Raw genomic sequence first — 27481 nt, forward strand, 5'->3', positions numbered from 1 at the left:
AAAGATGCAACCTCAGAACCCAGGAAAGAAAATTTTGTAGTTGGCCCACATACTTAATGGCACCCACCATCAAAGTGGTGATTATTTGCTTACATTCGTTTCAAGACAGATGAAAACCATCCTTTCCAAAAAAAAAAAAAAAAAGCCTTCAGAATGTTTAATCCTGTTAAACAACTTCAATAAACAAGTTCATAAGCTTATTAAGTAGAAATATGCCTGATGGCTATGAATGTATGTGCCAGTGAGATTATGAATAGTCTCAGAACTCAAGTTCTTCCTAAGTATAGAGTTTCCTCTATTTAGAAAGCTTTCATTTATTTGTTTTAATATTTTCCCCATTACTGGCCACTTACTAAGCTCTCTTGTTGACTACAGAGTTGACTACTAGAGTTTCAGGGGACATTCTTGGTTAACAGTAGTACTTCATGGCAGTTACAAATAGAGCCCAATATGCTCAGCTCAATATGACCTAGATGGCCTGTGTTACTCCCTCCGCATCCTCTGAAGCTTCTTTCTTCACAGTGTTTCCTGCTATGGTCCCTGTTATTGATGCCTGCAATGCTTTGTGGCACATAATTACCTCTTCTCTCTACTCCTATTCCCACCTTAGGTCTCTGCTTATGGGATTCTTTTCCAAGGAGTTTTCCTTGGCCTTAAAATTTATGTCAAGTTCTTTCCCTGCTTGCTGTAGTAAATGATTAGCAAATACTTCCCAGCTCAAATATATATCTTTTACTTGATCATGTGTTTGGTATCTTTTTTCTCTCTCACAAGGTTGTAAGCTTCATTTCAGCAAGGACAATATCTTTTTTTTAAAAGCCACTCTTTTTCCTGTACCTATTATAGTGTGTTGTATATAATAGGAGTTCTATAAACACATCTTTAAAAAATGAATGCTCTCCAAATGTGTTTCTGTTCCTTTCAGATAAGACTAAGCTCTCACATACTTCTTAGAAGGAAAGAAGTACTTGTCTCTATTATGATATTCGTGTTGATAGTCACTTAATAGATTTGCACTTGATGAGCATTTGTATATAAAAAATACACAATATCTTAAGGACTTGAAAAATCTAATAATGACATTCTTAGGCAGAAAACAAGAGAAAACCAAGAAGTATACTTAAGCAGAGCACTAAGGAAAAACAATGGGAAAAAATCATTTAGCTTATTGTAAGCAAGGGATTATCAACTCCAGGAACTTCATTTAACAGAAGACAAAAATACACTAATCCCTAAAGAATACAGAAGGGGTAAAAATAAGGGAGGCAATCAGTACAATTCATGGGGTTTTCAAAAAGTGCCTTCAGTATAGATGAAACTAAAACGTGGTGAATGGGTTGTTGATATCCTTTTACCCCTAAATTTTCTTATTTTTCCAAGACAACCATTTCGTCTGAAAATGTTTCAGAACAGTTTTGTTATTATCGTGTGAATTCTGTACCTGAAACTTGTTTAGGTTGAAGACAGTGCTTTGAATGCACGATGATCAGCTGCAGAGGGACCTATGTTGAATATTTCATAGGTGATTTTTTTAGTACCATTATCTTTCCTTTTTGACAGAAAAGAGACTTCCTTTCAAGAGTCTCATTCTACTACAAGTACTTAATGAAGAAAGCCAGGAAGTTAAATATCTGTGGTGTGTCTGTCAGGATGTGTGCAAGATAGAGGCTGCACCCTCAAAACAGAGTCAAGAAAGGTTATGAGGAATCTGTTTAAAAAGCACAGATATGAAAGCCACAGAAATGGGGCACGATGCATTTTACACAGTAATACAAATCTATTCTCAGTGTGCAGTGTGATATTGTGATGAGTGTGGCCAATGGTACACGCCCTTGTGTTAGCAGAAACACAGCATCAGTACAGAAACATAACCTCAAACCCAAGACTGCAGGTAATCACTGACAACTTACAATTACTATAAGTTGATTTTGCCTATTCTTGAATGTTCCATTCAAGAAAGGGGCAGTACAGTAAGAATTCTTTCCCTCCAGCGGTCAATCACAGCAGTAGTTACTGCTCAAGGGTACACCAATATAGAGTATCACTTCTCTACTAGAACTTACTTGGACTGCTTCCACATTAAGTTTTTTTCATGCCCCCAACCCATGGTTGTGAACTTTCTTCTCTGGTGTTCTTCAGAAAATTCATATTGCAACCTATGATCTGTTCTTTTTATTTTTTATGCTAGTACTGGGGCTTGAACTTAAGGCCTGGGTGTTGTCCCTTAACTTTTTTAAGTCTGGTGCTTTACCACTTGAGCCACAGCTCTACTTCCGGCTTTTTGATAGTTAATTAGAGATAAGAGTCTTACAGACTTTCCTGCCTGGGCTGACTTCAAACCATGATCCTCAGCTCCTCAGCCTTCTGAGTAGCTAGGATTACAGGAATAACCCACCAGATACTGGATACTTGATTTTTTTATATTAGAACTGTAAGAGGTAAGATTTACTTTTCCCCATATGAATTGTTGTTAGAGTATTTTTGTTGAAAATACTAGCATTTACCTTGTGGAATTACCTTGGTGAGAATGAATTGACCTTATATGGGTGAATTGATTTCTGGACTTTATGCTGATCACTGATCTATATGTATTGTTCCCTCACTCATTCCTTCCTTCCTGCCTGTCTTTCCTGCCTTTCCTCCATTCCTCCTTCCCTCCTTCCCTCTCTCTCTCTCCTTCCCTCTTTACTTCTTGCCCTCCCTCTCTCTTTCCCTCCCTCTTTCTCCTTCCCGCGTGTGTGTGTGTGTGTGTGTGTGTGTGTGTGTGTGTGTGTGTGTGTGTGTGTGTGTGTGTGTTTGTGTGTGTTTGTGTGTGTGTGTGTGTGTGTGTGTGTGTGTGTATGTATATGTGTATTCTAGTTCCATGGCTCAAACTCAGGGCTTTACACTTTGTTCAACTTGGCCATTCATCACTGGTGCTCTACAATCTGAGTCATGCCACCAGCCCACTATTTTGATGTTAATTGGGGATGGAGTCTCTAGGCTTTTTCTGCCAGAGCTGGTTTCCAATTTTGATCCTGTAGATTTCAGTCTCCTGAGTAGCTAGGATTACAGATATGAGCAATTAGCATTAGGCACTTATTTGTATTTCTTTATATCCATATCCTATCATCATGATATCTACAGCTTTAGAGTAAGGCATAAAAGCCAGTAGTGTATTGTTCTAATTTTGTTTGGTTCCAAAATTGTTTTTTGAGCTATTCTAAGACCTTTGAATTTTTGTATAAATGCTTACAAGTTCTATGAAAGAAAATTCCTTTTGGGTTATAGTTAAGAATGCATTGATATGTTTGATCAATTGCAAGATTTCCATCTTAAAAATGATAACTCTTCTGAGTCTAGAATGTGGATTGTCATTTTGTGTATTTAAGAAATTTTTTCCAATTTTCTCTCTACATTTTTCTTTTGTAGACAGTATGCTTGCATTTGTTTAATTTACTTCTAAATATTTTATGGTTTGGGGTGCTATTATGTTTTTTTTAATCTGATTTTTCTGATATTTTGTTTCTCATAATTAAAAGTGGAGTTTATTTTTGATTTATTAATCTTGCATTCTGTACCCATGCCAAAATCACTAGTTTTCATATCTTTTTGCAGATTGCATAGTAATTTCAAGATGCATAATCTTCAAGGGCCTATTCTATGTACATGTGAACATTTCCATAGCTTTACTTACAATTATGGGTTTGCTTTTCTTGTCTAAACACATTGACGAGCATCTCTAGTAAAATGCTTACTCCTAAGAATAAAGCATCATATATTTGTGTTGAATTTTGTCCAATGCCATTTATGTATGATCAGGTAAGCTTTTTCCTTTGACCTGCTCAGATGGCAATTATAAATGTTGTATTACCAAAAGTTGTCATCAATCTTGCATTCCTAGATAAACTATTTGGTTATCATATTTATCCCTTTAATATGTTGCCAAAATCAATACAATAATATTCTGCACTATATTGTATCTGTGTTCCTGACAGTAGTTTAGTCTCTCATTTTCTTTTCTGCTAATACATTTGTTTGAATTTAGTCCCGGCATCATGTTATTCTCATAAAAGAAGTAGGGAAGCATTCCTTCTCTGTTTAAGTTTGAGTGATGTTATTTCTTCCTTAAATAATTGCCAAGCAAAGTAGAATTCTCTTTTATGCTAATTATATCTTCGCCAGGGATGCAAGTATTTGTACCACTAGTGAACTACCTACCTCACTGAGTCAACTCTTACTTGTGGAAAGATTAGTCATAGTAAACATTGTTTTTAATTTTTAACAATAGTTGGGCTGCTTTGATTCATATCAAGATTATTTAGCAAATTGTTTCGTTTAGCTAGAGTTTAAACATTGTGTTCTTAATATCATAGTGGTGGAGCATGAAAATACAAAACTGAAAACAAGTTGATTCATACCAACTTGTACTTTAAAAATACCAACTTCTTTAAACAAGAGAAACATAATTTTATCTTTGTCCTTATTTTTTTATAGTCTGGTACTGGGGCTTGAACACTTTTGTCTTTTTCATTCAAGGTTTATGCTCTACCACTGGAGGTACATCTCTACTTCTAGTTCTTTTACTGATTAATTGGAGATGAGTCTCATGGACTTTCCTGGCTGGCTTCAAACCTTGATCTGCAGATCTCAGCCTCCTGGCAGCTAGGATTATAGATGTGATCCACCAGTGCCTGGCTCTTAATCCTACATTCTTAAATGAATAAGGCCAAATGAAGACTGGGCCATGCATTAACTCCACTAGCCCCTGACCAATTATTTCTTTTCAAGTCACAGCACTTCACAGTCAAAGGAACGTTCAGATGTTTCCTTCTCCCCTAAAGATAGCTTGTGTATACCTACTGATAAATTAGGTCAAAGTAGAGATAGTTTTTGATGTTTTTTTTTTACCCCAAGTTTCTCTAAGATACCAATTGTCTAAAGCTAACAAACATAGGACTTGAACTCATTTAAAGGAAACCTTGCGAGATTCAATTTTCACTTTTACTAAACACTGCAGTATCTCTTTTGCCAAGTTCACAGAGTTTTACCAAGTTCCAGTGTTGGCCCCATTTGTTTTATTTGCCCTCACCAGGCTTTTATCTCAGTAGTGTCCAGAAGCAGCAGAGACATGAGGGCCACATCTTTCCCACTCTTCAATTCCCCAGGCCTTGGCTAAACCTCTTTATTCATTACAAAACATTTCTTTCCCATGACTTGTTTTCTTACTGCAGCAGAATCTTGGTTTGTATACGAAAACCATTCATCAGCGTTGGCTAAGGAATAGGTTCAAGAGAAAAAGGGTTTCCAAATTTAAAAGAAAATAGTTATAGAATTTATAGTCAGTCAATTTTTTATTGAAGCATGATATGGATAATCTCAGGTATCATGAACTGTAAATGAAACTTGAAAACTCTGCCTCCCTTCATTATAATGATATATAATGCATAGTTATTACAGTATACCTCTGGTTACTGCTGTATGCTTTTGTCCTCTTCTTGAATTAGCTATGTATAGCAGCTTTGTTATGCTATTCCTAAGAAAATGATCTTCTCTTTTCACAGAAGCCTATTTTACTTGATCATATACAAATTAAATATCCATTCTCTTCCTTTTTTTCCATTTTGGTATTTTGTGGCCAGTTATCCTACAAGAATTAATTATTCAGAATATTTTTGCTTATGTAAAGTTTATTTTTGGGCTGTTGTTTTGGGTAAATAGGAAAACCAGCAGTCTCCGGTTTCCACTTTCTTTCTGTTTGATTTCCATGGTGTTTTTCTTTTCGGTGGAAAAATTATCATCATTTTTCAACTCTATTAAGCCAAGTATTTGATCACCAAGCTTATTTATCAGGTTATAGAATCCTCTTAGGAAGTGGAAAACTTATTTTGTTTGAAGTGGGATTTAAGGAGATATTCTTTAACTCTTCATGATCTCCTTGGATAGAAAAAGTACCTATGTCAGGATAGTCTTCATCACCCAGCATATCAATGCTTGGTTTTGTCATGAATGATTTCAAAATCATCAAGGTCTTAAGCCATTCATGAAGCATTCCAAAATAAAAGTTCTCAGCAAATATATCGAAGAATAACTCTTAAAGTCTTAAATAACTTGTGCTTTATAAGCAGTCCCTAAAAAGAATTGTACAAAGAAAGAAGGTTAAGCGAAAGTCCAAAGTGGATAGGCATTTCCATGGTACAAAGTTGGACACCAATTGTTATCCTCCTTGGCAATACTTGTCAATTTTCAGTATGAATCAGGGTCACATAGAAGAGAAATTACCTTAACATTTTTGCACAGTATTTTAGGAACACACAACTCCATGTTTTTCCACAATGCATATTTACCAAATTTTAGTGTGTGCTGAAAGTCAGGGGACTTTATAAGAATACTATTCCTGTACTCTAACAAAATCAAAGAAATAAAATCCCACTTAAGGGAACATGTCTGTATGAAACATATGGATTGACTTTGCCCAAGACATTTGCCAACTTGAGAAGTAACATGACTGGAAGGTCAAATATCAAAACTCAAAACCTACAGAGGCTAATTGAATCTTCCATAGTGACTTATAGATAAGGAGATAGAAACTCGCTAATCTCTCAGTCAGTAGCATACCAAATACTTCAGAACCAACAAACAGAAATAAATTCTTACTAAAGCTCTAGGCCAAGCTATGACCCATCTCAGTTGATGGTAGAATAAAAGAATGAACACTTCTTCATCCACATCTTACTTTCCATAATGGAAGAAAAGGAAACCCTATCAAGATGTTTCCTGTATGTACATATTATACACACACTGGATATGTAAATGAAAGAGATAATGCAATTAATCAAAATAAAACAGGCAGAGGAGCAAATAATCTTAATCCTCTCTGCTGATTCAGATTTCAACCCTAATCAGGCTCAAAGTCAAATGCCTACATCTCACTTTTTCTCCATATCAAGATGTTTTTAAATACATATTTTTTATTTAAGTAATTGTAAAAAGGAGTTGCCATTCAACAAAGCAATTGCTGAATACAATGCAATTTGACCAGTGGCCAATGACCATTCTCGCCCATCTCTCCTAATACATCCCATTCCTCAATTTAATTTTGTTGGATATGCATTGCATTTTATGACTTCATTCTTCCCCCCTTCCTCTCTTCATTTGTCTAACCCCCTCCCACTCCTGCTTGACCTCATCCCCACTTTGAGTAGTTCTTAGTATTTATTTTGTTGGTCTGTGAGTTAGCCTTTTTAAAGAATTACACTGTTTGAATTCTCCCCTGTATTTCAGGTTTTTCCATGGCCAGAATGGAATATTTAAAAGCGCAATCATAATTGTATAATCATAGTGTTGAAAATTCTTTTATGATTTTCCATTACTGTTGAAAAGAAGCACTGGGCTCTCATGGTACAGTCCTGTAATCCTCACTACTCAGAAAGCTGAGGTCTTAGGATCATGGTTTGAAGTCAGCCTGGACAGAAACGTCTGTGAGACTCTTATCTCCAATTAAGCACCCCCTAAAAAGCTGGAAGTAGAGCTATGGCTCAAGTGGTAGAGTGCTAGTCTTAACCAAAAAAGCTCAAGATAGGGCCCAGGCCCTGAGTTCAAGCTCCAGGGATCAGCACAAAAAAATAAAATAAAAAAGAGAAGCATCCATGAAGTATCTAGATAACTCTCCATAACTGTTTAGTCCTTAGTCCACATTTCCAGCTATTCTGGATTTTGGTTGTCTACCATATATCTACAATATGTCTAGCTTTTTTCTGCCTCTCATCCTTTGTCTCTGACACCTATTCTTTCCACTTTCCTCCTTGCATAGTTAACTTCTATTTATCTTGCCAATCTTAGTCAGAACATCTTTCAGAAAACCCTCTCCTTCTTAATCTCTATGATGAGGATTTTCATTTATAATAACTTCTTATGACACTGTGTATCTTTTTAACAGCACCTAATCAACTCTATTTATCAGTGTAACAATTTCAATAAGGTCTTCTCTCTCCATTTGACATTCAGGGCTACCAGGAATTATACGACCTATTTTATTGATCTCTGTGTCCCCAGCATCCAGCACAGTGCATTTTGAACATAGCAGAACTAAAAGAAAAAAGCAATTTCATTTCAACTTAGTAAAAGTCATTCTGCTTATCGCTCATTTCAATAGCTTCAGAAGGCACAAAGTGCTCTTATTTTAGATAAGAGATAAGAGATTTTGTTAAATATTTTCCCAATTGTGATTACATGAAAGTATAGAAAAGTAAACTACTTGTTAGGCTCATATGATAGAAATAGGCAGTGGTAAATTTATAAAATAAATGTGTGATTTTGTTGTCAAAATATATGTAATTTTATTTAATTTTTTCTGTGATAGTTTTTTTTTTATTGTGAAAATACTGTATGGAGGATTTACAATTACATGAGCAAGATAAGTACATTTCTTATCAAGCATTGTAGCCTCCTCCTTTGTTTCCCCTTCCCATCCCATGCTTTCCCTCACCCCTCCACCCAACCCTCCTCCCCCCCCCCCCCCCCCCGCAAAGTTGTAAAGTTCGTTTTCGACATAACAACTTGTACGTCTCATTGTTGCAGTGGGTCCACCTGTATCCCTATTTAAACGATTTGTTTTTCCCTTCCCCTCCACAAATTATACCAAAATCAAATACAGTGAAGACAGGGGTTATACCATGGGGGAGGGACATACAAAGCAACAAAGAAATAATCTTATAAATGTGTTAGAAAGAATCACATGAAAGAAAAAAAAAAACATTTGAATACATATCTTAGGGTTCATTTCCCTAACATCAACTTATCTGACCTTTTCTGCTTGGCTCAGACATATACTAATAGGATGCATAAAAAGCTTTTATGATTATGTTAAGTACAGAAAACTGCATTTATTTCACATTCCTTAGTTAAGTGATATTGCAGTAAACAACTTGCAAATATTAATGTATTTAATGCTCATAAGAGGAACTTTGAATCGGACCAAAACAAGATTGCCAGCCAGGCACTGGTGGCTCTCTCCTGTAATCCTACCTACTTAGGAGCTGAGATCTAATGGTTCAAAGCCAGCCCATGCAAGAAAGTCTATGAGACTCTTATCTCCAGTGAGCCAGCAAAAAGCCAGAAGAGACAGCTATTGAGTGAAAAAGCAAATGAGAATTTGAGGCCCTGAGTTCAAGCCCCAGTACAGGCACAGAGAACAAGCAAAACACCAAGATTGCCCAGAGATAATGATAGCACTGCTTTGCTATGTTAATTTTTTTTGTATTTCATATTGGCTCTCAATTATTAACTACCTACTAGGTTTTGTACATTCTGCCTTGTAGCTTTATGTATATGATTAGTTTTATGTGTATGATCCCTTGATTAGCATAGCTGGATAGCTTTTATTATCCTATTGACTAGATACTATCTTTGTATAATTGTACATATTAGATATTTAGAAAATCGCTAATGCATAGATATTGACTTTTCCATTTAGAAGTGTTTTTCTCAGGTAGAAGTGTGAACTCTTCCATTGTCAGTGTCCAAATTCTCTAAGCAATAATTTAAATACTTCCATAATACAGTTTTGATAAAACTTCATCTAAAAATTAAGGCTGGTCTTGCTTTGAATGTTGGTTTTAGCTAAATAGTATTCCAAAAAGAGGCCATTATTCCTAGAAAATTGGTATTTCTTCACCAAATCTAATTAAACAAAATAGCAAGGGCATCTCCCTGGCTATTAGAAGTACTGATCATCTGAGCTCACAGGAGAAGACAGAAGATTCTTTGTTTTCTCAGCTTAGTGTTAGAAATCAAAGTAGCATGCATAAAAAGTGACTCGAGATTCTGTCTTCTCCATAAGCAGGAAATAATCACTCCCTGGGCACAGAAGGAAAAATGAGTTGGAAGATACGGGTGTTTCACTTGCTGGTTCATATTCTTTTAAGAATTTCTTTTTATATAAATTGAGCTCTTTGATGTGCCATTTTTAAAAATTCAATTTATTTTAATAGCTCTTGCAATGAAAAGAAAAAACACCTAGCATTTTCATAGCACTTCTTGCCTACTAAATCTTTAATAACTATTAGGAAAATGAGCTCTGTTAACTAATAACTACTTCAGAAGATGTTATTAAGAGATTTTAAGAGTATGTTAGACTGAGGAGCTGTGTCTGCTGTGCTAACATGAAAGAGACTGTTGAAGCAGGTTTGCAGATATTTTGCGTAAATGGAAACAAATTATTTAAGGTAATTTGATTAAAATATATTATTTTGGGGCTGTAGTGGCATTTGAACTCAGGGACTCACACTTGATCATCTGGAGCGCTACCTCTTGGGTAATACATCCAGCCTTGGGTTTTGCTGGTTAATTGGAAATGGAGTCTTGCAGATCTTTCTTCCAGGGTGCTCTCAAATTATGATTCTGTGGAACTCATTCCCCTAGCTAGGGCTGCAAGCATGAGTCACAAGCCACTGGCTGTGAGCACAAAAAAATTATCCTTTTCAAATAAGTTTACTAGTTATAAGTCAATGTTAGTTGTGACTACATTTATAAGACTAGGAGCAGATTTAGTTCAAATTATGATGGATGAGAGAAACACTGCCAACAACTGCTTCCTGGTGGCATTTTATTCTCTGGTGCTCCTTGATACCCATTACAGTACAAATCCTTGCTACTGTAAGGGATAGAATAAATTTACCAACTTGGAAAAATAGAAAAATATTATTTTACACTCCAAGTAGATAGTCTTGATTAGATCATAGTTTTGCTTTTGTAAGAAGGCTTCGGGGACTGAACTGATGTCTATGAAATTGTCTTGAGAGGGCATGCTGGAACTGCAGAGTAGGTTAATAAGGTAAAGAACAAGGTCAGACTATCATTTTGGTACCTTCAGGTAGCTCAACTGTACAAATTTGTTAATACTTTAGTATATATGTGTCAGTACTGGGGCTTGAAATCAGGGCTTTATGTTCTTGCTTGGCTTTTTTTTGCTCAGGGCTATCGCTTTGTCACTTGAGCCACATCATCACTCAAGGAGGCATTTTGGTTGGTTAATTGGAGACAGAATCTTTCAGACTCTTCTGTCTGGGCTGGTTCTGAGCCTTGATCCTTCTCTCAGCTTCTTAAGTACCTCCAATTACAAGCATGAGACTACTTTTCAGTGTTTCCTCTTGTCACAACTCACAAATGCCACATATATTCTCTACCTTACCATTCTTTTTTTAAAAAATTCGCTACAAGTAAAATAACTGAACAACCAGTCGATCTACATTTACTATTGTTAGCGTCCATTACCAATGAGTATTCAAGACTATATAGGGTTAATTGGCATGAACTTACCTCAGAAATAGGTCTTCTCTTCAAGGAAAACCATCTTCCTGAAATGATATTCCTGATACCTACATATTATCGAGTGCTGAATGTACAAATCTGGACTTCAAAATTACTGTTAGAAGTAGTAATTGAAGTGAAAGCTATTTAAAATAGTCATTTATTCCTTCTTCTTGTATACACAGGAAATATTTTTTGCAATCTTATCTCTATCACTTGAAGCCTCTTTTGCCTATTTCTTAGAGTTTAAGACTCTGCCATAGTAATTCAGACTGTTTTATCTTTACTCTGTGGCAGTATAAATTCTCCAACTGCTCTTTTTCATTGAAATTCAGTTGAATAATGCAATTCACCACAATTTCTATTATCCTATTAGCAATGTCTTTCCAGTCTGAACACATTTGAACACACTGCTCTGGATACATGTGGCGACTTAACCTTCCTTGCTCAAGAAGAGAGAGCACTCTCTACTGATTATCAGAGGATTTTTAAAAAAATCATTCAACACATGGCTTTTAATCTCCTGCCACTGTCAAATAAGTAAAAGAGGATCTTGTTCTTACAGAACTTAAATTTCAGTATATTAAAAGAAATAGCTAAGGGAGAACTCATCCAATATTGCTAAATGCCATGGAGAAAATAAAACAACACTAACGGGAGAAATGAGACAATGCTATGAGAATATTTTGACATTTGAGCAGATACTTGGACAATGAGATCTGAATCCTAGAAGGGCTTAGCGCAGAAGATCAAAGATGGAGATGAGAGGACCAAGGGAATTCGTTCACTGACAAATTACAGAGGTTCCTTATTGGGATATTAGCAAGAACTGGAATCAGTGGAGGTAACTATTTTATAACTAGCTCTCCTTTTAAAATAAACATAGACTGACTTGTAACAATTGCTTGCTTTTCTGGTATTCATTATCCAACTACATATGTGGTATCTCTGATCATTTGAAATGGATGGACGGTCAGTTCTCCAGAGCCGTAATAGACAAAGTATTGCTATGCAAATTGCAATCTATAACCCCCAAGGCTTGTCTTTTGTTTCCACAATGTCCCTCACTAGGAACAGCCTAGGTGCAATACTAGTGGGGTTTATAGACTATTCCATATTTGACCTTAGTCACTCTACAACAGAAGAACCAAGGACAATGAGTTTACATGAGAGCCTTCCCACCTGTGCAGCAGAATTCAAGGCACAACCTCACTCTTCATTCCCTACAATAATAATAGGATCAGAGGCAAAGCTGCTGTGGCTGGTATATTGTCCCCAGGTTGGAAGGGGTGAGATCTAGGAGATGACTTCTTTCTGGCTTCTTCCTGACTAACGCACAATTACTTTTGATGAAACCCTATTCTCATTGGCTCAAATGCTTGCACAAAGATACAAAGTGATGAAATTACAACTCCAAGAATTATTACATTCTGTGACCAGCCCTTGGTGGCCTGCACAAGATTGCTACCTTTATTGCCTTATTATAGTATGCTTGCAGTTTTTAAGACACTTTGATGTGTACACTCTCTATCACATTTGCCAGAGCAAAGTAATAAAAAAAAAAATTAGTAAACTAAGCTTTCATCATGTCACACTGCTGAAGAGAGAGGCATATGAAAGCTGTTGTGGACAAATACCAGGCAGAAATGGACCCAAAGAAAAAATTCAGGGAGATTTTCAGATTGTTTTTGTGTTGTTGACCCTATTCAGAAAACATACTGGCTTTCAGATAACAATGTTTACCCACCATTGGCCAGGCCATATATGGTTCTGAAAATCATTAACCTCAAGACACTCTGTGTGCTAAGTTGTTCTGTATAAGGGTTGGACAGAATATGAAAGGTCTCTCCTTTTTCCGTCTCTTTGGCCCACACAGCCAGATCCTCCACATCTACATAGTTCACTTCCCTCTGTCCTCTACCCTAATGGTAGATGATTTTAAAATAATGTTTCAACAATACTAGTTTGGCAGTTTGCTAGCCAAGTTGATTGCACATGAAGCTAAACATAGATGGATTGGCCTTTGTTTAAATAGCTATAATTACTTTGTGGTTGGATGTGTGTTTTATAAAGCATCATTCAGTCTCAGCGGCTGCACCTGAAAATACAAAGCCCATCTCTTAGGAGGAATGCACAATTCCTGTTCTCTACATCATTTCCTAATTGCCTTGAGGAGATAATGTCCCCATGTTAAGAACATTTGGACTAAAGAAATAAAGAATGTATTTGTTTTCCAGTTATCAGAGGATCATGCTTGTTTCAATAATAATCTCCATTCTGAACCCTAAGACAGAAAGGAAAACTAAGACAGTCTTTTAATTCCCAGTTACTCAAGATGTGTGTGTGTGTGTGTGTGTGTGTGTGTGTGTGTGTGTGTGTGTGTGTGTGTGTGTGTGTGTGTGTGTGTGTGTGTGTGTCCCATTTAGTAAGGAGTGTGTTTTTAACAGTTAAGGAATTCTTCCATTCAATTCTATTTACTTAGTAATTCATAAAAATTCTGTACTGAATGGTAGAGCAGAGGTGTCTTGTAGCTCCCATTTTTTGAGGAGTCTCTTATCTATGAGTGTAGAGTCTGTGTGCAAATAACTTTGGCACAATGCTTAATATGTATTATAAAAGGAAAAACTTGGGTGCAATTGTAGTGTGATCAAATTGGTCCTTGGCTATTAAATAAAGTTATTTAAGAGCATGCAATAGAATCTTAACTCTGTAAGCTTCGGCGCAAAAGCACAACCCTGAGTAATCACTCCCTTGAGTATCTGTGCAAGTTGCAGACACAATTATTTTGTAGCAGGTAATTATTTTGTAACTTGCCAAGCATAATAGTCATGCTTAAAACTTTCTGATGTTGTAAAGGCCTCAGAAGGCACCTGCTATGAGAGTCAAGATCACCTATCTAGTGAAGTAAAAGGACTATTTGAGTATTGAAGTAAAAAGCTATTTGAGGCAGAGAAATAACTAAATGAAAATGAGTGGACAGAGCCTGGTATAGTGACTCATGCCTGTAATTCTAGCTATTTGGAAGCTGAGATTGGGAGAATCACAGCTCAATCTGACCCAGGCACAATCTTTTTGAAACTCCCCCATCTCAAGCCATAAAAAGCTGTCCACACACCTGCCATCTTAACTATGCAGAAGCATAAATAGGAAGATCATGGTCCAAGCCAGTCCAGGGAAAAAGCAAAACCTTACTAGGAAAATAACAATAGCAAAAACAATGGCTGATGGTGTGGCTTAAATAGTGGAGCACCTGGCTGGGTTCAAATCTCAGTATTGCCAATAAATATTTGATCCTACAATATTATATTTTTCCTAGCACAATTGAATCCCTTTCAACACCTACCCCCTGAATTTTCAATAGATCAAAACATAGTGTGTATTTGTTGCTTTTGTAAAATAAGAGTTCATTCTACCTTAAGAGTTCTATAATATCCCTTAATAAGAAACAGGATAATATACAGTCAGAAGTTGATTGGTTGTCTTCTCTGTGAATGTGGAACTTACTGTGATGCCCAGAGAGCAAGAGTGTTCTTTGTTCTTCATTCTTTATCCATTATTCAGGTGAGCAAGTCCTTCTGAAAGACTTTCCCTGGCACCATTCAAAAAAAGCTGACACTACTGGGTTGGCTATTTCTTTAGTCTGAGCTAGAGCTTGGGTTATGGTTTGCATCCCAGTCATCACGAAACTAGGAAACTGAAAAAAAGGAACATTGTCTAAATACATGAGGGACATGGGTGGAAAAAGTCGGGGACACACTTAGTACATTTAGTCTCTGCCCTTTAGTACTGATAATATTCATTAGTGATAGGAGAGGCATTAATTGTTTCCTTTTTATTTAAAAAAAAACTTCTAAGGCTTAAATATGCAAAATTCTTTTTAAACACAGGATAATTAAAGAGAAATCTAAGGTTTTAGCTTTAGGAGATGTGGTTTCCTTGCCACTGTATATTTGATTCTATTTAATTACATGTAAGTACAGCCTATTAAGAACCTGGTCTTTCATTAATTATGAATGATTTTACTTCAAGGACTCTGCATAAATGTCCCCAGAAAGAGATGACCAAGAATAGCAGCTCCAATCCACTGTACAATTATAGACATAATTCCATAATTATGGCAAAAGTTTAACAACTTAGCACCCTGAATTTTGACCCTACTACATAGCATGAAGGTTTTTTCCAATAGTAATTGTTACTTGATTATGAAAAGCTCGGGGGCTGCATCTCTAATTTGTTTTCTGTTCTGTAGCATATGATAACATCTGAGGTTAATTTTGATATATAAAACTTACGAGATGGGCAGAAAGGAATTTGATATAGGAAACTGTAAGCCTTAGGAAAGGAAGTATTGTCTCCTTTTTGATAGTTGGCTAAGGAAATGAGCCCTATAATTATGTATTAAAATGTAAATGTTAGAAGATAATCTCTGACAACTGACCTTCTAAAGTTTAAATTTGAGAACACTTTCAAAAGTGTTTAAAAGATTCATTTAAGGGGCTGGGAGGGTGGCTCAGTGGTAAAGTGCTTGCCTTGCATGCATGATGCCCTGGGTTTGATTCCTCAGCACCATATAAGCAGAAAAAGCCGGAAGTGGCGCTGTGGCTCAAGTGGTAGAGTGCTAGCTTTGAGCTGAAGGGCTGAGGGACAGTGCCCAGGCCCAGAGTTCAGGTCCCACAACTGATTAAAAAAAAAAAAAAGATTCATTTAAGTTTGTACTTCCTTAACTCATAGCAAAAACTTAGGGATGCTTGATTATTTCTTTTTCGGTAAAAAAAGAAATTTTCATCATTATAAATGTAATTTGCAGTGCCCTTCCCAACCAGGAGCTTTCATCTCTTCCAATTGCCTTTAAACTTAAAAATGGCATTAGCTTTGCAAAGATAATATAAGGATAGAGGTTCCCAGTGCTTCTAAAAACATGTGCCTGAGCACCACGGTCTGAAGAAAGAAAATAATAAAGCCTGCCAAAAGTGCTACAGGAGAATTACAGAACTCTAAGAGGTCAAATGACAGAAGAATGGAGAAAGTAATGGAGGCCAATACAAAGCCTGTATTTGACAATGAAGCCATTTGCTCTCTTTAAGATATTATGGTGGGTTGAATTGGGGAATTTTCCATGGTTCAGAAAGAATGTGTTGAAGCCACTCTAGTCAAGGCCCTCATTACAGAATCCATTAAGGAATCCAGGATTACTTCGCCTTTTAGGCTACCTGTCAAATTCCTTTACTTGCCCTCCAGTCCATATGACAGCACTCTAGATTAATCATTGTAAAACATTGCTTTCATCATGGAAGTGCCATTGCTAAATATCCATCAGAAGATGCAGATTTGGTAGAGATGCTCTGAAACAGGCAAAGTAGAGATGGTGCAAATAGTGGAAAGGCATTGAAAGAATTCCAAGCATGACACAATAAAATTCACTATTAACATATGTGCCAATCAAAGCAGAGAAAGAGAGCGAAAGACACAGAGAGACACAGAGATCGTGGAGGCAAGCTCTTGGATATGAGAGCCACACAAAGAGAGAGGACAGAACAATAATTGTCTAGAATTCTGAACATTTTGAGTACTTCTAGACCATAGACAATAATCCAGGTGCTTTGAATAAACTTTTACATTCTTTGCAGCTCAGTCTCCACATCCCTAAAAGACTTGGAATACATATCATCTCTTAGGCTGTTCCACTGTAGAACACAGATTAGCTGCTCTATGTAGTATCATAGACATTTTCTATGCACATGGCAATAACATGGAATGCAAAGAAATCAAAAGGAGATATTCACAAAGTTTTGAAGGTAGAACATTTTGACTCTAAAATAGATGTCTTGGCTTGAAAGTGCTGGCAGGCTTGTGTAAAAGTAAAAAGATGAACAATTCAACATGTCAGTTCATTGTTCTGTTAATATAACCCAGACTGAGTGGAATGAAAGATGAATGTGCCCTGCCCTGTTCCAACTTCATTTTCCTCTCAGGAAATCAACACTTCTCAGGCATCAACACTACTGTTCTACTCAGTGTAATTTTGTACATATTTTCCATACAACCTTGGCCTCTAAATTCAAGGCTTACTCACCCCTTATGCTTAATCAAAGATCCAGTGGTGTCTCCAAGGTAAGAGGAAATATGGCTGTACTGATCTTGTTCAGAGATGGCACAATGGTCTCTAATGTTCTCTCCAAAGAGATCATCAAGGCTACTTTAGAATACTGTCTGTGATTTACAGTAAAGAAAAACATTCTACTTATGGTCATAGTTAAGAGAACCCAGGAGAGAAAATAGTGGTGTCTGTATTGATTAGTGCCAAGAAGGAACTTTATTCTTTTAAATTATATTTTGACCTTGAGACTAAGCTTAAAAAATATTTGAAGGATGCATGCAGTATTTTTCAGAAATTAAACAGGAAAGTGAACTTAGGCCATTTGTGACTCACTTTTACAATGGAAAATACCAGTGACTAGGCAAGTAGATAAGGATGAAGCAAAGAATGAACTCAATCAAGATGTAGCATCCTCAGAGCTAAAGTACTAACAAGGATCAGCAGAGAAACAAAATCTGGGCCACAGTCTAGTCAGAGAGGAAATTTGACAGTTTAGGAAACACACAGGATGTACTCAAAATTGTAGTTTCTGGACCTTTCATTCTTTGTATAGCTAGCTACCAACTAAGTACCTGTCTGCCAGAGGCTTTCTTCCTAATCGATTTCTTGATGTGAAGGAATGTGACTAACCCTGGGTTCACAGTGTACCAATAAAGGTTCAACCAGCTTCAACATTTTTTGTTTATATCATTTTGTAATAAAATAATTGCCAGGGCTGGGAAGGTAGCTCAGTGGTAGAGCGCTTGCCTTGCATGCTCGAGGCCCTGGGTTCGATTCCTCAGCACCACATAAGCAAAAAGAAAAAAGCCGGAAGTGGCGCTGTGGCTCAAGTGGTAGAGCGCTAGCCTTGAGCTGAAGAGCTGAGGGACAGCGCCCAGGCCCAGAGTTCAGGCCCCACTACCGGACCCAAAAATAATAATAATAATAATTGCCAGCAATAACATAGAATCTGTTTGGGTGTATTACCTCAACATGCCCCCCAACAATGCTGAAAGGAAGGTACTTTTTTCTGCTTTCTACAGCAGACAAAATTCAAAAAGGTTTAAAAACATTCACTGGCTTTATAAATACTCTTTTCCCCTGTGTGTCTAACTCCTTGCCTACTAATTCTCTTTAGGCTATGGTCCCTCCCCTTATCCCTGATCTTCAAGCTTCTATTCTTTCCACATAATATTTCACAGATGAAAATTTTTCTGAAACAAATGCCATAATCTACTTAATGTGTAATTTCTGGTCGACAGGCCTCCTCACCTGCCATTCCACTTTTCCTTCACCTTCCAGGATTCTTCCTAGGGAAAGAGTATTAAAATCCTATCTCAACTTTCAAACTATCTATTGTAATGGAAACTTTGCTTGGGAACAACTAACCAGGACCTATAACAGAAGAACTAGAACAGTTGTCCTCAAACATTTTAGAAGGGGACTCAGCTCAATCAAAACAGAAGACATCTTCTGTCCTTAGCAAGTGTCAACCTTCATAGAAATTATCCCTCCTCTCCCTTTTTTCCCACTGAGAATCCTTGATGATAAAGCTGAAGAGGAGGATACTTATACACAGAGGGGGTTATGGTAGGAATCTTTATTTTTGCCCAGGGCACTAAGTATGTAATGTCAACTGGTATTGGTATTTATATTGCTGTGAAAAAATGTTTCTGAGTTTATTGAATTTCAAGCCAAGCCTGTGGTTACCTCAGTCTACCTCCACCAAAAATGACACCACAACTCTCTCCTGTTTGGAACAACAACCACATCAAAATGTATAGCAGTGGATTAACTAACACCCAGTCAATGATGCTCTTAATCATTTAGAAAACAGTAATTTGGGAAAACTCTCACACATTGACAATCCTGATTTGAAGATGAATCCCCAAAAGTTGGACTCTCATTTTAAAAAGGAGTCACTTATTTTGTTTGTATTTTTCTTTTTTTCATATCTAGGCACAATTGATTAATAAATGATAGAAATCTGGGTCATAGATTAAGTTCATTTAAGAGCACTCTACATTGAAATTTTAATTACTAAGAAAACATGGTGTTATAATTTAATTGGATTTTAAAATAGTATATAAAACTATGTTTTGTGTTCTAACAGATGGTGGCTTAGCTTTGATGAAAATTAGAATTAAAAAAAACTGTAGGAACTGATGATGAATCCTATGTGGGGAATGAATCATCAATTAAAAGAGTCACAAATATTCATTCAGTCTTGGCAATAATTGGAAAAGAGGGTAGGAAGGAAGCATCTTAAAGAGCCAATAATTAAATGAAGAATGCAATGATCTTTACAAAAGTTCAGCTCAATGTATGTAAAATGTAAAATATAAAATGTTGAGTAAAATGAGCAAAATATTTTACTGTGTCCTACCCTAAAACAAATACAAAGAAATGTTATAAAAATCTGAAAGACCATCCAATTGTGTTATGGAAAGGGGATTTAGAATGGTTTATCATTATTATTTTACAAGGTCTTAATGTTCTGTAATGCTAAAAGTAATAAATGATAGAGCCCTATCCACTGTCTTGAAACAGAATTAAAATATCCTATGCATTTCTTTATATCCAGGACTTAATATTCCATTAATTTAACAAGTCTGTTGAATATGAGAGGTCACCTGGTTTTTTAATGTCTAATAGAAATTAACTCATCTTTATATAATACCCAATTTGGCATCAACCTTTCATTTGTGGAATGAAAACATCTTTGTCTCATATTTAGAAAAATCTACCTTTTGAAAAATCTGCTGGTCAACCCACTTTTGGGCATTTACCCAAATGATCACAAACAAGACCATACTAAGGCTACCAGCACAACTATGTTTATTGCAGCATTATTCACCATAGCTAAGATTTGGAACCAACCCAGATGCCTCTCAGTAGATGAATGGATCAAGAAAGTGTAAGTGTGTGTGTGTGTGTGTGTGTGTGTGTGTGTGTGTGTGTGTGTGTGTGTGTGTGTGTAGTCTATGCCTCCATCAGAAAGAATGACATTGCCCCATTTGTTAGGAAGTGGAAAGACTTGGAAAAAATGATATTAAGTGAAGTAAGCCAGGCCCAAACAAACATAGGTCCCAGAGTTTCCCTTATTTGCAATAACTAGTATATGTCTGAGACAAGCAGAAAAGGTCAAAAGCTATGTACATGTGACCATATAAGATGATGTTAAGTGAAATGAACCCCAAGATAGGGACACAAGGGTTTTTTTCTTTCTTGCTATTGTTCCTAACATATTTATAATGTACCATGTGATTTTTTTGTTTCTTATATGTTCTTCCCCTATGGTTTAACTCCGGTTTTCACTGTATTTGATGTCAGTGCCCTGAATCTTGTATATACACTTCTCTGGCTTGGGGAAGGGAAGGGAAAAAAAAACAAAACAAAAGAAAAAGTTATCTCATAAAAAAATCTGGTAATTTTTAAAATTGTCTTTGATTTGTTACATCATTCTAAATTCAGAGATAAAATTGGATGATTTTATACGGTAGAATATGATGTTGTGAAGAACATATATAAATTGTTAAATGACAAAAACCTAGCTAATTAACATGCACACTATATCACATGTCTTTTGTGGATGGGAACACCTACTATGGGCATTTTAGGATAAAATAGATTGTAGATTGGGTGAACTTATTCTTTCATTTAACTGGAACTTCATATCCTTTGATGAACATCTCTCCAGTACTCTCCATCTCTTCTTACTGATCCAGCTCTAGGTAACCACCAATCTGTATTGTAGACCTTTGAGATCAACCTCCGTAGCTTCCAGATATGAGTGAAATCATGTGCTATTTGTCTTTCTGTGCTCAGCATCATTAACTTAGTGTAACTTCCTTGAGATCATTCATGTTGCAAAATTGACTTTCCTTCATTTTTAAGAAATGGTGGTGGTGGTGATGGTTAGTGGTGGTGGTGGTGTATGTGTGTGTGTATATTTGTTTGTGCCGGTTGCTCTGTCTATTCACTTATATAAAGATACTTATACCACTTCCACTGTCTCAACTGTTGTGAAAAATGCTGATATAAACTGGTTTGGTGTATAAAGATTTCACTTCTTTTGGATATTTACATAGAAGTGGACTGTTGTCCTGTTAAACTTTTAGAGAAATCACATTGTTTTTCATGATGATGGTACTGTGCTATATTTCATTCAAACCAACATGGTTTGTGGAGATCCTTTTTGTCCCACATCCTGGCCAATGCTTGTTATCTTTCATCTTTTTGATAAAAGGCTCTGTAACAGGGTGGTATATCCTCATGGGTATCTCACTAATCTCTGATGATTAGTGATGCTGAGGCAAAAAGGGGGCTGGAGGTATGGCTCAAGCAGTAGAGTACCTACCTGGCAAGCAAAAGGCCCTAAATTCAATCCCAATACCACCTCATAAGGGAAGGGGAAAGTAAATTGCTCTTAAGAACATGAGATTTGAGATCATTTTATCCTACAATGGAGATCAGTCTGTGCCATATAATGTCTATATGACCAGGGTATGAGCAAGTTGTGTAACTCTAGTTTCCTCAAATGTAAAATAGGATTATTCTTTTTGTGAGCCTCATCTCACATCACTGTTGTAGATAAGGAATGACCCTGTCAAAGAAACATGAGATGCTGAGTTGCCTAAGAGTATGCATGGGTTAAACCCTACCCACTACCCTTGTTAAAAGGTACCTTTTAGATGATCCAAAGCATTCTGTATCTGTTTCTTCATTTATAAAGTGAAGAAAGTAATTGAAACCTACATGCCATAAGAATCAGGATCAAATGGTCAAAAAATGCACTTAGAATAATAGCACTCTGTCAGCATTAACTATTACTGTTGGTATTGTATCAGGCACCTGGTCAGCACCACTTAAATATTGCTATCTCTGCTAATATCTCAGCTTTATTCAACTGTGCCAAAAAAAGGACTGAAATCAAACAACTTTTTCCTAGAATCAGACCAGACATGCTCTAGCTACTTGTTTGAGATGTGCTGTTTTAATGACTCCTTTAGACTTTTTATGATTAAGCCTAGATAATTTCTTTTAGATTTTGATTATTAGGTTTGAACTTGACCTCTTACCTGGAAAGTCTATGGTTCCAATTACTGATACTCCCACTCATTGCCATTTTTTGATTTAATGTTTTCATGTCTTCTCTGATGAGGGAGCCTCTTGAAATATATTACAAAACAGATAACATTTGTATAGAGTATCATGGTATTTATCAAATCCTTCTCTGTTCATAAGAGGAGGCCAATATGGCAAATCCTTTTATTTTTTTTTTTTGCTAATATCAAGGGTTGAACTTATTTCTTCAGAAATGTTAGGCAAGCTCCTTAAATTGAGCCACATCCCAAACCTTCTTTTCAGCTAAGTTTTCAATTGAGACCTATTATTACATGAAAAAGTGTATTTCTGTTTGAACTTTTTATAGTAATGGTAAAACTCTAAATGGAAAAAGGAACACAACTTGATTTTTAAAAAAACATTTTAACCTATCTGTGAGGGTTAGTGGAATATTAACATTGTGTAGCAATTTTCCAAGTTACAAAAAAAATTTAGTTCAGTGAAATTTAATGGCAAACTCTCTGGTGTCTCACACCTATTATCCTAGCTACTGAGGAGGCTGAGATCTGAGGATCTTGGTTCAAAATCAGCCCAAACAGACAAATTCAAGACATGCTTATCTCCAGTGAATTAGCAAACAGCCAGAAATAGAATGTAGCTTGAGTCATTAAGTGCCAGCTTTGAGCAAAAAAAAGGCAAAGTGAGAGCATCAGACCTGGAGTTCAAGCCCTACTACCAACAAACAAACAAATGAAGTGAACTCAGAAGAGGGAAATATGTTGGATATTTGAGTTCTCACTTGAGCTCCTTATTCTATAATGCTCATGTTGGCCTTGCTCCTTTGCTCTGTTGTGACAAGCATAGGAGAAAATTTTCAGGCTCTAGGACTGCTTGTATGTGATTCCCACATTTGCAAGTGTATAGCATTGTCTTTTTTTCTTTTTCTTTTTTTTGGGGGGGGGCAGAGGGCTGGTCCTGGGGCTTGAACTCTGGGCCTGGACACAGCTTTTGTGCTCAAGGCCTGCACTCTACCTCTTGAGCTACAGCTCCACCTCTGGCATTTTTTAAAGTAATTTTTAGTGGAGATAAGAGCTTCCTGGGCTTTTCTGCCTGGGCTGGCTTCAAACCGAGACCCTCAGATCTCAGACTCCTGAGTAGCTAGAATTACAGAAGCCACTGGCACCCGGTTTATAGCTTGGTCTTGAATGCACTTTGAGGCCTTGAATTAAGTTCTATGAGAAGAAAGGAAACAAAAGAAATCCTTATTGATAGAAAATATACCACTCAATTATGTACTACATGGCAGCATATGAAATCCCTCGTTCAATTGTCGGTGTTTCTTTACATCGGTGTGAAAGTTGTATTATTTAAGAGTCAAAACACTTCCAAACACTTGAAGGCAGCTAGTTAGTGTGATTGATGTGCCATGTAGTAGAAGAGTATTTATTAATGTAAACGTTATGTCATTAATAATACTGCTCACAGAAGGGCAAAGGCAAAAATTGCTTGGAAATTGCAGCAGAATATTTAAGCAAATGATACTGGTAAAATGTTCTTGAAACCATTCATCTGTCTCTCTGCCTAGTTATTTGGTGTTTTGGATGGGAGAGGTATAAGCATGAGTTGGTATGAAGGGAGGAATAAGAGGATGGAGGAAAACAAGAAGTTACTATAATGGTGTGAAGGGAAAAATAGGTTCCTTACTCTTCCCTTTCCAAGCCTGCAGCTTCTTAAAATGCAGGAAAGCGTTTATGTTCTCACCACAGTAGGTGATAAGTTGGTGAAATGAAGGCCACGTTAATGAACTTGATGACTTCTTTCTAGAGTCTTAGATCTATGCTCCTTTATGAATTAGCTGAGCACCAGGCCATCTATTTCATTTTTTCCAGCCTTTATATAATACACATTGAGTGTTTTCTTCTAAAAATTATTTTATTCATTGAAATTATTACCCTTCTACACTCCTTCAGGGCTGGGGGTGGACTTTATGGTATCGACAGCATGCCTGATCTCCGCAGGAAAAAAACGTTGCCGATTGTACGAGATGTGGTAAGTCACTCCCATTTAATTCTTCCTGATTTCCTGCATTGACTTTTCCTCCATTGAAATGAAATGATGTTCTTCTCATTAACTGGCTGGCTATAAATATTGGACAGAGTAAAATACATTAGGCCAACTTCTACCAAGTTTTATTTTTATTGTTCTTTAAAATATATTTGATGAGAGAAATGATGAAGTAAAAGGCTGGAATCATTTAAAAAAAAGTATTTTGAGGGGTTTGAACTCAGTGGCTTCTAGTTGGCTGACTCTACCATTTGAGCTTTGCCTTCAGCCTTAGCTTTTTGTCTGATTAATTGAAGATGGAATCCCATGGACTTTTCTGCTTGGGTAGCTTTTAACTTCAATCCTCTATTTCTCAGCCTTCTGCATAGCTAGATGTATAGACAGGCATTAGCCACAAGCACCCAACTTACAAAACTATTATCCACTGTTCAAAATGTTGTGACAGGCTGGCTATGGTGACACAAACTGAAAATCACAGCACATAGTAGGTTGAGGCAAGAGAATGATGAGTTTTTGAGAGCCTGTCTCAAAAAAATGTTCTACATATTTCTATAGGCATGTAATAGCCTCAATAGTTTTTTAGGACATGGAAAAGACATATTTTACCCCCCCCAAAACTGATCATGTTTTTCTTTTAGCAACAATGTGCCTGTCTTTTATACCAGTCACTTTAAGTTTTGCTAAGAAAACTTTCATTTTAAGGCTCTCTGATTTTAAGTAAGATCTTGCCTATTTTTCTGTACCCCTTACCTTGTATGTAAGTTTATCTGATCTGGGGAGAGAAGGGGTAGCACAGAAACAGTGGGACAAAGGGTGAACCAATTCAGCAGTGACTCTCACTAGAGAATATGTTGGAAATGAACTATACATCTTGGGGGGAGGGGACTGAGAGGGGATGACACTGCTCAAAAAGAAATGTACTGGTTACCTGACTTGGGTACTGTAAACCCCCTGTACATCACTTTTACAATAAAATAAAATAAAAAATTAAATTTTTAAAAGATCTTGCTTAGGCAGATCCTACTCTGGGAATCATGACATGCCAGTATAATTAGCTCAGATTCCTGTCTTTATCGTTTGGATGTTAAAGTGTTAGACTAATTTAACATTGTAACTTACATGCTCTTCCCACCTTTCATATGTTTAATTATTTAAACTTTGTTTGCTTTCAATGCTGCAATCTTCAGGCAATGGTAAGTGCTTTCTAAGTTATTTGATTATCATTTGGCAGTCTTCTCTCAAACATCCACTGCCTTTACTAATGAGATAAAAGAGGGCAAGATGATAGAATGGAGGCATACAAGAATAAGAAGCTTATTTTCTCCAGGAATTTAATATCTAGTTCAATTTTGGAAAGCTAAATTATGTATAAAGTAAGTTCAAACAGAAATGGGAGGCAAACATAATTTAGAAACTACTTCTCATTAGTGATTAAAGATATTGATACTGGCATTTGTTTAATTACTAAAGAGAAAAAGGCCATCAGCATTAACAAGTATTTTTTGGATTAGTACTGGAGTGTGAACTCAGGGGCTCTGCTTTGGCTGGTGCTCTACCACTTGAGCCATGCCTGAAGTCTGGCTTTTTCCTGGTTAATTGGAGAGGGAATCTTGTGAATTTATCTGCCTACCTGTTTTTCAACTTCAATCTTCCATATCACAGCCTCCTGCATAGCTAGATTTATAGGCATGAACCACCAGCACCCAGCTTATGCATTATCTATTTTAATAAGCCTTCTGAAGGCAAACACCATAAGGATAGAAAGGGGTGGAAAGTGGCTTCCTTATTTAGGTATGTGAAAAATTCTATCTGCATGTATGACTTCTTAACTCCAAGGATATAACCTAGTTTGGCCTCCGTTTCATTACCCATAAAGTGTAGGAGTTGTGATTGTTAATCTGAGGGAACTTCTACAGCTTTAAGAATTCTAAGAGTTTGCATTATGTCAGTTCCCCTTCGCCTAACACATAACTGGTGATCGCCAATGTTATTCCACATTTTTCTAAGCAATGCATACCTCACAACCTCTCTGTGTACTAATAAATTGTAATATTGCTTATTTCAGACCCTGGCTGCCCGGAAATCTGGTCTTTCCCTGGCTATGGTGATTAGGACATCACTAAACAATGAGGAACTGGTAGGTAAAGTGCCAATGACTGTGGGTGCGTTGATTGGAGTTACAGGAGCTTGAGCTACCCGTGTATGTTTATTCCAATGCTTCAGGAGTAACTGGGGTTTGAGGAGAGCCTGGCCCAAGTAAAACCTCCATATAGCCTCAGTTCTATCCTACCACTTATCTCCTCCAAGCTTCCAGTGTGCATACGTTTTCCATTCCAATATAGTCTGCCTGCTATTCTACCCCTAGAAAACCCAGATAGATTGTTTCTAACACATTTATAAGATGATTTCTTTGTTGCTTTGTATGTCCCTCCTCCACAGTATAACCCCTGCTTTCACTGTATTTGATGTTGGTATAATTTGTGGAGGGGAAGGGAAAAAACAAATCGTTTAAATAGGGATACAGGTGGACCCATTGCAACAATGAGATGTACAAGTCGTTACGTCGAAAACCAACTTTACAACTTTGGTGGGGGGGGGAGGATTGGGTGGGAGTGCAGGGAAAGGATGGGAAGGGATGGGAAGGGGAAACAAAGGAGGAGGCTACAATGCTTGATAAGAAATGTACTCATTATCTTGCCCATGTAATTGTAACCCCTCTGTACAGTATTTTCACGATAAAAGAAAAGATAAATATTTTATATCTAAGGTTCAAGTTTTACCACCTTCCTCTTCCATCTTCCTCTTCTGGTTGAGTGATTAGTTTCATCCTCAGGGCTTTTGAGGCATTTGATTATGAAGCATTAGCATTGTGCTCCTTAGTGTAGCGTGGTTAAGGAAAGAAGACTGCTCGTTATGAATTCTGTCCATACCACTCAAACTGCTAGGTCCTGTGTATTATGTAAATTTCCTGAGTCTGGCTTCTGT

The 27481-nt window shown here is 36.7% G+C and overlaps 1 protein-coding gene across 1 annotated transcript in view; it reads left to right on the forward strand.

Annotated features, from left to right (window-relative positions):
- The window catches only part of Unc13c (unc-13 homolog C), a 279587-nt gene that overhangs the window by 59854 nt on the left and 192252 nt on the right, over positions 1-27481 (forward strand). The window contains 3 exon segments of the mRNA XM_042687992.1: positions 24403-24481; positions 25684-25689; positions 26562-26633. Coding sequence (XP_042543926.1) covers positions 24403-24481; positions 25684-25689; positions 26562-26633 — 157 coding nt within the window.

The sequence above is a fragment of the Dipodomys spectabilis genome, unplaced genomic scaffold (assembly GCF_019054845.1).
Source record: "Dipodomys spectabilis isolate Male_0828 unplaced genomic scaffold, ASM1905484v1 ptg000108l, whole genome shotgun sequence".
In the NCBI taxonomy this organism is placed as follows: Eukaryota; Metazoa; Chordata; class Mammalia; order Rodentia; family Heteromyidae; genus Dipodomys; species Dipodomys spectabilis.